The sequence below is a fragment of the Mus caroli genome, chromosome 1 (genome assembly GCF_900094665.2).
Source record: "Mus caroli chromosome 1, CAROLI_EIJ_v1.1, whole genome shotgun sequence".
In the NCBI taxonomy this organism is placed as follows: domain Eukaryota; kingdom Metazoa; phylum Chordata; class Mammalia; order Rodentia; family Muridae; genus Mus; species Mus caroli.
Window position 1 is genome coordinate 129,653,364 of NC_034570.1, and position 13,288 is coordinate 129,666,651.

General features: G+C 37.4%; 1 protein-coding gene across 5 annotated transcripts in view; it reads right to left on the reverse strand.

Moving 5' to 3' along the window:
* Positions 1-13,288, reverse strand: part of Ptprc (protein tyrosine phosphatase receptor type C) — a 113,114-nt gene that overhangs the window by 27,354 nt on the left and 72,472 nt on the right. For all 5 annotated transcript variants that reach the window (XM_029476879.1, XM_029476883.1, XM_029476882.1 and 2 more), the window contains 5 exons: positions 11,282-11,437; positions 9,721-9,929; positions 4,121-4,181; positions 2,775-2,883; positions 2,079-2,113 (listed from right to left, as the gene is read on the reverse strand). In XM_029476879.1, the coding sequence (XP_029332739.1) occupies positions 2,079-2,113; positions 2,775-2,883; positions 4,121-4,181; positions 9,721-9,929; positions 11,282-11,437 (570 nt within the window). The remainder of the gene's footprint in view (positions 1-2,078; positions 2,114-2,774; positions 2,884-4,120; positions 4,182-9,720; positions 9,930-11,281; positions 11,438-13,288) is intronic.

Sequence of the window (13,288 nt, forward strand, 5' to 3'; positions counted from 1 at the left end):
CTCTCCTTTGCCTCCTCTCTCTCTCTCTCTCTCTCTCTCTCTCACACACACACACACACACACACACACAAACACACCATCAGCCCCATGGGTGCTAGACATGCTATCCACACAGGAGCTCTACCCCAGACTTTATTTTTAACTTTTGTTGAATACTATAATTGTACACATGACAAGAGAAAATAATTAATACTATTCTGCCCACTAGTCACCTTAATTTGGTTACCCTATTCTGACAAATAAATTATATTCATTATATTCATATTGTATCTCCAGAATAAAAAATGAAAGTAAAAACATTATAGATAGTAGTATAACTTTCTGTGAGAAAAGCAAACAAACAAACAATACAGATGTGTACTGAATACCCCCTTTCTTTCCATTGAATCATGTCCTTTATGAGAATTTTTATAACAAGTTATATTTGCATACAAAACTTGACAAAACAAAGTTTTTACTAGATATATTTGTCATATTTGAGTTATGTGTATAAGTTTTCCCTGTATGCACACGCACCATCTGCGTGCCATGCCCGCACAGGACAGAAGACAGATCTGATTCCCTGGAACTGGATTTTAGGCTAATTTTCAGTGGCCAGGTGAATGTTAGGAACTAACCCAGGGCCTTTTTTCAGAGAAGCCAGAGCTCTTCACCTCTGAACTGTCTGTCCAGCCCCAGAAACCACAGTTTTAAGACTCAGGAAAGTTGTGCTGTGACACATGGAAAAGTTTCTCCTAGTCACCCATCTCCTGTTTCTGGTTCTTGCTATGGGTATCATACTAACTGTCCCCATTGTCAGATGCAGAAAGAAGTTGTCCATGAGTGTGACATACTTATCTTACTGCTCACAATAAATTCTGTTTTTCAAACACAATTGTCTCTCTGGCCAGTTCCTCTCAGTGATGGGAGATGTCTAGACCTCAGCCAGGCTGATTTGGCTGTGTTTAGAGTGGGTAAGTTCTAAAGTATTCCTTGTACTAATTACAAGAGAAAACACCCTATGCATCCAATCCACCTTAGCTCTGCCCAGGTATGGCTAGACCTTTCTTCCTGCCTCTACCCTCAGTCTAACAGGACTAACACTCCTCCAGACATGTGATCTTGATGACTTGATCTATTCATTGGCATGCACTGATTTCAATATCCTGACCCAGGCAGGAGGGAGAAAACATTGAAACAAAAAGGAACCTCTCTGCCTTCCCAATGTGTGCAGCCTGGTTATGGGAGGGTATTCAACAAATATGTGAACAAATACAGCCATGTCAAGCTGTGATACAGTCTCAAGGACCTAAACTACGGAGCTCCAAAGAACCAGCCCAGAAGCTGTTGTGCACAGCTTGGTATCTCCTGTTGTCTGAAGGAAACCCTTCATACAGAAGGTAATACAAGACAGAGACATTTTAAAATTCAGTGTCATAAATAAGAGAAAAACTAAATACTTTATTACAAGCACAGTTTAAATATCTCTAATGATTTTTATTGGATCCTGTCTTTAAAAACTAAAGTAATTATATAACAATCAGAAGAAGGCATGTCCTTTTTATATAAAGTGTCTTAGTAATCACTGGGCCTTCGGGGGGGGGGGGGAATCCACCATCACACCCTGCCAAAACCTGAAGACACTGCGTATCATAGCATCACTGTGAAATACCATCTTCCTTCCTCACTAAATGGTCTGATGTTTCCCAGCATCCTCACCAAACCAAATTCCTGTCCTCCCCACAGACAGTTTTCTGTATTTTATCTTTATGCAGGATCATGCATGCTGCAGAGCTACAACATTTACCACACTGCTCTTTTGTTTATCAACACACCTGGCTTCCTCTTTTCTATTCTGCCCTTGAAGAGCAGAGACCATGGCCTGTAACTGTGGCATTTTCAATGCCATGGATAATATTTGTGATATTATTGTGATTGAAAACCTCACATAGATGTCTACTTTCAGGACAGATACACATGTTTCATTTTGTCGATGGACAAAGCCCAGGTTGAATTAGAGATGCCCAGCCCTTATTTTAAGATGAGTGAACACAAGTTCAGAAAAATAATATTTATCAGCCAAAATTATTCATACTCACCCCTTTCAACGAGTTCCTGTTGTTCATCTAAATTGCTGTGAAAATAAAATAAATAAAATAAAATAAAAGTTTCTGTCTTTGCAAGAACATGGCATTCAGCTGGCACTCAGCTTAACTGAGCAAATATCAATTTATAAATGTACTCAGTGGAGCAACAAGTACAGACGAGGGTCACAGAAGAGGGGGAGGGGAGAGGTAGCAGAGAAAAGAGGATGAAGGATGGAAAACAGAAAAGGGAAAACAGGAACTTGGGGAGAGTTCAGAAAGCAATGGGAGCAAAGAAACCAAGAATTGCCTGCAAATTTCAGAAGAATGAGAAATTATGTGAATTCTCCCAATTTTTTCCATAAAATTTTATCTTCTTAGGCAAAGAAATGAACACACTGCCCACAACTTCCCTCTTTTTCAATTGTTGCCCCCAGATTGCTTTCATCCCCTGAGGATTAAAAGATGTGCATTCTTTACACTGATTATTACTGTGACAACAAGCTTCCACTACCATTAGCAAACATAGAGAATATAAGTACTTACTGGAAGCCAATAATTCCATGTTAAGTACTTGACTCAATATTAAGATGTGAACTAAGTTTATACTATCTTTTCTAGTCCACTGCTCAGGCAATGAATTTTGGATGCCAGTTTGAAACATTATTAAAACAGCCATTGCCTTCTATTTCAGAATTAACTGTCTCTTACCTGGATCTTTTCTTGCGCAGATCATAGATTTTATACAAAACAACAAGCAGGGCTATTGATGTCACAATAATCAGAAACACCAGGAATATAATCAGTGCTTTAGCATTAACTAGAAATAGAAAGTGACACACAAGAGCTTATTATTTCAAATACTTTGCTAGAACAAGAGTAACCTTCTTGAATTAGAATTTTAATATTTTTCATTTATTGTGAAGTCAAAGCTAAATTTATAGAATAAAATGAAACACATTAAAATCTTGATTTTTGCAGTTTTAGGCTCTGTTATTTCAAAATTCCCAAGGCATTTATACTTAAAGAGACTAATTAGAATATAGATGAGTACTTCCATGTCTTTTCATTAAATAATGTACTTTTGTAGAAAACTATCACTTAGATTTAATTCCCTTTCAGAGACTCATTTTAAAGGAATCAATGAGGTAATGTAGTTATTACAGTTTTCAGAAAGGAACTTATAGTTTACCACTCAGCACAAAAGTAGGTAGCCTCCTAAGGGATTCATAAAAGCTTCTATCCCACAAAGATAAATCTCTTACATGTTCACTGGGGAATAAAACCAATTAACCACGAGACAAAATTTATTTCATTTGACAGTGAGGATTAATGCTTTCCCTAGCTTGAGCTTTCACTGAGAACCAGTGTGCATCACACTCATAGGGAAAACAGAGCAAAGCACTGTTGGCAATGTCTCTCTCCTGTGTTACATACCATCCTTTTCATTTATGGAAATATACTACACCTGTGAAGTGACACCACGGTTTGAACCCCAGAGCCAGGCTGTTAATTTTCCAACCTTAGGTCTTACTCCCTAGAAGGTAATTTGGCCAGAAACCCACCACTTTTGCACCTCAGTTCCTTAATTCCTGAAATGAGGCTAAACAGTTTGGTTCCAGTAAACTGTAGAGTGTGTAGAACACAGAGAAATGTAGCTACTCATGACCCCAAACCAGTTTTTAGTGTCTTGTTGTCAATAATGATGCCTCAGACACTTAAAGTCTCTTAGAAATCTGAACGTAATCAGCCTACACAGCAGCAACACAGATTTATGAACATTACAGTCAAGAAAGCAGTCTCATTCAAAAGGGTTACCAAAAATATTTGTGCAAATAAATCCTCTTAAAACTTGTAATGAAGGCAACATTCACATATTGACCAAGTGATCAAATCTATTAATTTGACTTTGATGATACTGTAATTTTTGTAAGTTTCAAATATTTATATAATACATATAAGCAGGTAATGAATCAATCTATGGATGCAAAATAAAACAGATTTGTTCAAACAAATGCATACATATAGAGGTAGAAAAATAGGCCAGGATGACTTACAAGTTGTTGAATCATATCTTATAACTGTATCTCCCTCGTACACTCCATTGTGAAAAGAGATCTAAATTTCAGTTAAGAAAAAGAAAAGAATTTGGTTTTCTACTATAAGTGTGTATGGCATATTAAAAACTGTACATTATTTCTCATAGAACACTGATTTTTTTCATCAAAAACTGAGTTAAATCTGAAACTGTAATGTTATTTTGCTGTATGCTGTCAAAAAGATAGAAAAAAATATTTATCAACCTTAGTAATTATGTCAGTAATAAATAGAAATGGAGGAACAAATGAAAAAGTTCAGAAAATGAAACCAACGCTTAATACTTTAAGGTATAGTATGATCATGCTTTCTAAAGTAAACTTGCTATTTACAAGAGTTGGATGTAGAATGCACAAGTTTTTAAGGGTAAAACACATGAAAAATTACAGTGTTGAAAAAATGATCATAAACATCAAATAAAAAAGAAAATCAACTTGATATCAAAGCAATAAAATTCACAGCAATAAAATTTTAAGAGCCACAAATGCATGCATGCATATATATATACTCCAGAACAAACCATTGTCTTTAAGAATCCATTAAATTCTTTTTGCAGGATTTTAGATATAACTGACAAGCCATGAAGGAACAGGATACAATTTTTTCCAAACCATGGTAATAATGGTCAAAATGATTTTTTTATATAAACAGAGAAGATAGAACAAGAAAAACACCTCAAAACAAATCACTAGAAATAAATTATGAATAACAAAACAAGTATAAATATTTTTAGTGGAGCTGTTATACTGAATAGAGATGAGCTGATTACACTCTCATGAGGGTGTGCAAGTTGTCTTAGGGACATAAATGGATGCGGAAATATGTTATGGTGAGTGAAATGAAGAAAACCAGAGAGCCATTTGTACACTTAGAGAAGGAATAACTAACTGAAAATCATCTCCTAATTTGAATTTTATGTTTATAATGTTCCCTCATAGATCCCAGAATAACTTATAACATTTGAAAAGAGGAAAAAGAGAATCCTAGGAAGGGAGGCAAGCCACAGGTAAAGTTATTAACAAGATAAAACTTCAGTGTGTGTGGGACTAAGGGACCACTGTGCCCTGAGCTCTGTGGCCACTGGGGAAGCTGTGCACAATGGAACAGAATGCAGGATGGCTTGGTAATAGCACATTGTTTCTCCTTATGGAATACTCTCCCGAAAGAAAAGGCACACTCAGTCAAGAGGATATCTGCTAGAACCAACGATTGTGAAAGACAATGTAGATGATTCTCAAAGAATGCCTCTGTATTAAATGGCCTAAAAGGATATCTATAGTACTAATCGTCCTTGTGCTATTGAAAGTTATACAGCACTGGAAAAAAGAGTGAAATATTTCCAAGATGCAACAAAAGTTCTGCATACCACACAGATGTCAATCACATCATCTACCCATCTATTGTTCAATCTCCTTGGTGAATCCATGGAATTAATAAAATATTAAGATATTTATTCAATAATACATTAAAATAAAAATATATTATGAAAGGAAGAAATATTTTTTCCTCTTGGAATATGAAGAACATTTTGCATTAGATAATCAGTTACTGTAATTCACCATATCAGTAAGTCATACAATGTAAATACCACTTCAGCACCATTTAAAATAGCTGTCTGTGTGTGTGTGTGTGTGTGTGTGTGTGTATGTTCCAAACTACTTGTCATGAATATTCATGGTTATGAACTTGACTACATCCAGAATTAACTAAAACCCAAACAGCTAGGTACACTTGTGAAGGATTCTTTTTTTTTCTTTATTGAATTATTTGAAGTAGAAATACCCAATTTAAGTCCATATTTTTTGGGGGGATAAAATTCACCTTAAATCTGAATCACAGCCTTTTGGTGGAAATGTATATAAAGGATAAGGAAGAAGGAAACATTTGTTCTTTGCCTGCTTGCCCTCCCTCTTGCTAACAACCTATTCTGTCTCTGGCATTAGAGTCTACTTCTTCAGGATTCTAGCATGTACTGGATACCAGACTAGCTGAACCACACACAACCTGTGAGCTACTACTTGTTAAAATTTATAATCCACCCCATCCACTTTCCCTCCCAGTGGAGGGAAATGGAGGAAAGAGGGGAATTTGATCTGGTATTGGGTGAGGGAAAAGGACTGAAACCCTGAGGGCCAGCCGAAAGAATGTAAACAGGCAATCCCAGGAAATAGGAGGTTGGGGGACCCTCCAGAATGCACCAGAGACCATGGAGGTGAGAGACTCCCAGGATCCAAAGGAAGGGACCTTAGATGAAATGCTCAACAGTAGGGAGAGAGAACTTATAGAGCTCACCTCCAGCAGGAAGACAAGACATCAAGTGAGTCCTGTGGGTTGCCATCCAACAGTCACACCTCTGACCCATAATTATTTCTGTTTGAAAGAAGTACAAGGATGGAAATGGAGAAGAAGAGCCTGAGGAAAAGAAGGTCCAGCGACAGGCCCAAAGTGGGATCCAACTACAGCCGAGGTCCTAGGGCCTGACACTATTACTGAGGCTATGGAGCATCATGACTGCCCTCCAAAAGACCCAACAAGCAGCTGAAAGAGTCTGGTGCAGATATTTGCACCCATCCAATGGACAGAAGCAGCTGACCCCTGTTGTTGAGTTAGGGAAGGTTGAAAGAAGCTGAGGAGAAGGGTAATCCTGTAGAAAGATCAGCAGTCTCAATTAATCTGGACCCCTGAGATCTTCAAATGCTAGACCACCAAACAGCATACACCAGCTGATGAGGCATCCAACACACATACAGTTGAGGACTTCCCAGTCTGCATTCATGCACCTAACACTCAGGAGACTGGAGGCTCCAGGGAGTTTAGAGGTCAGGTGGGGTGGGGGGTGGGGCCATCCACATGGAGACAGGGTGGGGTGGAAAGGAAGTGGAGCAGTGGGAGGGTGGATAGAGGGCAGGGAATAGAATATGGAGTGTAAAAAATAAATTAAAAATACAATTTTTAACCCCCCACACACAAAATGTATAATCCCAAAAGGTGATATACAAAAACATTTGGTTTTTCTTTCTTTTTTTTTTTTTTTTTTTTTTTTTTTTTTTTTTTTTTGGTTTTTCGAGACAGGGTTTCTCTGTGTAGCCCTGGCTGTCCTGGCACTCACTTTGTAGACCAGGCTGGCCTCGAACTCAGAAATCCGCCTGCCTCTGCCTCCCAAGTGCTGGGATTAAAGGCGTGCGCCACCACGCCCGGCTTACAAAAACATTTGGAATGAAGAAAAAACAATGAAGTCCACTGTTAAGATTATATTGTGATAGTTAATACTGTTGTCAAATTGATAAGATCTATTATTACCTATGGGGGAGATGGGGAGAACTCAGGTCTTATCTGTGAAGGAGTTTCAAGATTAATTGAGGGGTAAGACCTACCCTAAGTGTGGGTAGCACCAATCCATGCTAGATTATATAATATATAATATTTATTATTTATTAGTAGTAATAATAAAGAGACTCAATAATAAAGAGAAACTATGTTTAACATTCCTTTTTTGCTTTGCATATGTGGATAAAAATTGGCCAGTTGCCTCATGTTCTTGTCACCTTCCCTTCCTCACCAGAATGTTCTGTATCCCTCCAACTGTGAGCAAAAATATGATCTTTCATCCTTACCTTAATGTGGCCTGTATTTAGTGGTAGCAACAAGACAAGTAGCTAATGTAGGAAACCAGGAACTAAAAAGATGGCTCAGCAGATAAAATATCTTGCTACAGAAGTCTCACAACCTAAGTCTAACCCCTTGATCTCATGGTAGAAGGAGAAAATTGACTTTCCAGATATGTCTTCTACCTTCCATGTATGTGCACTCTAGCGCATATGTACCCAGATCACGTACACATGTACCTTCATAAATAAAGTAAAAATTACAAAGAGAATCGCCTTCAAGGAATGGAGGCATTGTTGTGATATGCCTGAGCACATGATTTTTATTCCTTTGGAACTGGTTTATGCAAAGAAAGTAGAAGAGTTCAGAGAAGCCTAGAAGAGAAGGCCTAGAATGCTTCTACGTAGAACAAAATATATAATTCTGATAGGAACCCGAGGACCATAGTGCCAAGAGAAAGGCAAATAGTAAGGACCCAGTTCATTGACTTTCAGAAGTGTGAGGGAGTCCAGGGCTGAGTGTATCATGTACGTGATACATTTTGTCAAAGAATCTGGCTAGATTCTGCCCATGGTTGGGAATAAAAAAGAACCAAAAAGATATGGATTAACTTCTTTGGTGAAGGAAATTTCAAGACAGCACAACTTTCAGGCTACGGCACAGCTACTGTTCACTGCTCTTATTCAGATCTCCAGTGAGAGAGAGGAGAAACATGAAAATGTGAAGTTTGGGGGGCTGGTGAGATGGCTTCCGAAGGTCCAGAGTTCAAATCCCAGCAACCACATGGTGGCTCACAACCATCCATAACGAGATGTGGTGCCCTCTTCTGGAGTGTCTGAAGTCAGCTACAGTGTACTTACATATAATAAATAAATCTTTAAAAAAAAAAAAAAAAGAAAATGTGAAGTTTGGTGGAGACTATGTGTGAGCAAGCTGGAAGGTAAAGACAAGGTGAGCTCAATAGGTTATGAAAAGTTACCTGCATGTGGACTTAGGATAGTTATTTCTTACTGTCACCTTGACAGATCTGGACACACCTAAGAGAGAAAATTCTAGGCATGTGTATGGAGGAGAAGGGTTAAATGCTTAGGGAGAGCAATCCAAAATACACCACCATTCAATGGTCTATGGTCCTAAGTGGAGTAATAGTAAGAGGCTGAGCTGAGCATTAACATCCATCTCTGGTTTCTGAATACAGATGCAATGTAACCAATTACATCAGGCTCCTGCCAAGATGCCTTCCTTCAAACTAGAAGACAAAACCAGATTTCTCTTCCCTAAGGTTTCTTTATATTGAGTAGAAACATGGCTATTTACTCATAAATATGGATCCCAAATGTTTATGTTAGAGATCAGTATAGTTGTAATTAGTAGAATATAATAAAAACTGTATGGTAGAACTCCATGTAACTATTGGAAATTAAATAACAAAGAAATGTTTGATAAAACAGAGAAAAAATTGTCAGACTATCTTTAAAATGGTTATGTTTATGTATTGCATAGAAAATTTCAAATAAATAACAGAAATATCTATGTAATATATAACTCACAGTGAAATAATAGGTATCTTAAGGTTCTTTATGTTCAAATGGTTTTTTTAAATTTATTTTAGTATTTTCTAACTTCAAAGCACACCTAAGATTTTGTAGTTGAAAACTTAGTGAAAATAAATATGCAAAGTGAACATCTGCTGCTCAGGAAATGCCTCCTAATAGGCACATGAACAATGTTTTCCCTACAGTTAAGTCATTTTGAAGTAGCAAATATCCTGAGAAAGTTTTGCCATTTAGAATTGCTTTTCAATCCAGAGAGAAAACACTTGGCATCAAATTGCTGATGTTCTAAATCATTGATTTCACGAGTCATCAGAGATCCTTAAGTCCATGCGAGTACTAAGTATTAAACACTATAATATATCTTGGGAAGACTGTGATTAAGGAACACATGATCTTACCAGAAACTCATAGTCAGTTGAATAGTAGAGATTATCTACATAAAACTGACACTGTGTCTTGTTGTATTTTATAACAAAAGAGCCTCCACTTCTGACTACCAAAATGTAATAGGTTTTAGGGCCATTAGTTTCATAAGGAGGACCACATGTAACATTTATACTATTGTCTGTCGCCCGGGAGGTTTTCATTCCAGTGACCTTGTCTGGACCTATCAAAATAAAGAAACATTTGTTATCTTAATGTTTTGATATGTAAAAGTTTAAATACCTTGAAGCACGAGTACAATGTAAAGCATTCTCAACTTTGATCTGCATCACATGAACACAGATTCAAAATTATTTTAAAATCACTTATTCATTATTAACACAGAAGACATGCTTGAAGCGTTCAGTGTGTGCACAATCCCTAAACAACAGGATGTGGAATGAAATAGCAGTGAGAAGAAGTGAGAAGTGAGAAGGATGGGGCCCAGGAAGGATGCTTGAGAGACAGTTAAGTTCTCCTGTACAGCCCAAGCCCTCCTCCTCTCGTGTGCCTGTTTATTCTACTCAACACCAAGTGAGATGTTTTTCAAGCAACTAAGCACTTTCCTTGGTTTTAATATCCCAGAAACCTGAAAAGGCAACAAGAGCATATGGCTGGAGGACTTAGAAATTTTCCAATATTTTCATTCATTCTTTGAGAATGTCTTACAATATACATTTGAGCCTTTTCATACATATACAGCCAAGCCCTTCCTCTTCCCATCTGCTCTGCCCTTCCACCCATTCCCATTCAACTCTGAGATTCCTCCTTTGCTTCTTCTTTCCCCATCAAGCTAGTTCTTGGGCTTGGGGCTCACCATAGTACATGGTCAGCCTATCAAGGATCACATCATTAAAGGAAATTGACTTTTCTTTTCTTGTAGTTATCAAATGCCAAATGTTCCTGAGCTAATGATGGGATTATGTGAGCCTAGATGGTATGGAGAGTGTTTTAATACTGAAGACAACTTTTCTACAGGGATCTGGTGCCCATTAGGTCCTGTAGTCACAGATCCCACCTTACTCCAGGACTCTTTCTTCTTCCATGACCCTAATTGAGATTAAGCAGTTACCAGGGAGACATTACTTAGCCTTATTTCAGCAATGCTACACGGGAAGCAAGACCATTAAAATTTCCAGCGAAAAACATAACATGAAATAAGTACCAAAACATGCTTTATATTATGAAATGTTTTATCAGGGTTCTGTAGGACATCATTAAGTGTCTAGCTGCAGTTTGTGTTTCTAGATAGTAAAGTGAGAATTTTTAATCTAAGTTGCTGAGATGCTTAATTAAGTGTCTGAAGTCTTAGGAAGTACACTGGCTGGTGAGGCCTCCTGCTTTGTTACTTCAACTCTGTCACTATATCGGATAGATACAGTGAACCTTGATTTGCAGTGGTTAAATAATTTTCTATTAAATTATTTAAAACTTTAGAAGTAAACAAGCGTACCAGCAGAAGTAGAAAGAGCAATGCATTTCATATAAAATGGCATTTGCCATTCATGGAAGAAATATTAAAGCCAAAAAACTTACGATATGCTTTTGTGTGAAAATTGCACTTCTCAGCAGTCCCATTTCTTTGAATCTTCCCTTCAACATAGGCAAGTAGGGACACTTCATAGTATTTAAAAGGTTTCAAGCTTTTCACCAGAAAACTGGTCTCATTATTAGGCACTCTTTCACATTTTTCTAGAATTAAAAAGAAAGCCTAAGTTAGTAAGTTTCTGAAAGTCAGGATCCCTGTGCAGATAACTTGATGTTTACATAATATGACCCCAAGCAGACTCCAAATATTGAGGGAATTTATACAGAAAGGCAAACACAACGTGTTTTCTCTAGTCTGTGTTCCTAGCTCCAAATCTTCAGGTGAGCGTATACAACCTAGAGTAACTGCAGAAACCAGGACCATTAAAAAAAAAAAAAAAAAAAAAAAAGGACAGGGAAGGGGGCATCTAGAGAAGGAAAGGGCAGGATATAGGTGACATGAAGAGGAAGACGAAAAATGTGGAGAGGGCTGTAATTGTGCGTAGAGAAGACAATACAGAAGAATAGGGTAGGATGGGGGACATATAAATTTGAAGAGAACATAGGTAATTAGTACTTTATATTTACCCACAAGTTGAAGGGAAGTGCCTATTACTAAAGAAACCATATTCTGTGGACTTAGGAGTCAGGGCTTGAGCTAGAACTGTCCTAGAAGTCTCTTCCCTTAGGGATGACTTTCATGATACCAGATGGTGATGTGCAAACTGCTAAGAGAGGAAATTAATCAATAGTCTTGCCTATCTGTGAATACCTATGAACCACAACAAAGAGCAGCACAGCACAGCATCCCTAAAGGTACAATAGTGGCCCTCATATCTTGGCAGTAAGTAACAGCTCTCTAAGTTGGACTTAAGGCCCACTTAACAGGAGGAAAATTACACCTGGTACTGTAAACACACACAAGTACATGAGGTTAATTTGGTCAGTTTGGTCATATAATCTGGAAGAATGCTACCTCTGGAACTTCCCAAAACCAGTCTACTGCCTAACTGAGTTCTGAAAGCTTATCACTAGTTCTCATTTCTGATCAAAGAACAGTCTTTGTAGCATAAGGAGACAGAAAGACATAATCAGTCAAAATGTAGAAAACAACTGACAGGAGATTGCTCAGCTCTACTTGATGGATCTGCTCACTGACCATCAAGGAAGAGGGGAAGCAGAAAAACTGTAAAAGCTAGGTGACCATGAAGTCTACTGTGCAATTGTGTCTTCCAGTTATGAAAGGAATCCTACAGCCGTAAAATCTCAACAACATGGCTACCTAATGAGACTTGAACAATTCTAACAACAGATGATATTCTAACCTGTATGGGAGAGATCTCATTGGGTCCAACCTTAAACAACGAGATACAAGTTATTAACAGCTGTTGAGATCAGGATGATCCGTCTTCACTAGGAATGTTCTTCTAATTGGTTATCTGATATTCTGATATCAATTGATCATCCCTAAAACACACACACACACACACACACAGGCATGTGCGCAATAGTGAATGGACTCAGATGGTTGTATTTTATGTTTATCCATTTATGTGTACATGTAACTGTAACAACAATTAAAGAGGATGAGGCTGTGAATTTGGGAGAGGCAAATAGGAGAGGTATAAGAGGGAGGAGATGGAGAGAGTTGTGGGAAATGTTCTAATGTATTTTAATTATATATATATATGTGTATATATATATATATATGAAAACAGTACAAATATATAAAAAAATCATAATAAATTCAAATTATCCAGAGTTATGACTTATATCACTAATGTGCTGAAAAGAATATTTAATAAACTATTTGTGAAGTTATTCCCTTCTGACATAACACAAGCCCCAGAGAATAGTACAAAATCTTAAGTTGCAATATTTTAGAATGGATGTTTTCCTCTCACCCTTTCTGATCCTTTACACTGGCCTTAGAGCATCAATAGGAGCTAGTGTGATAGACTTTCAGGGAAGAAGCCATCAGATCATTAGTAACTAGGTTTACTATTAAAGATTATT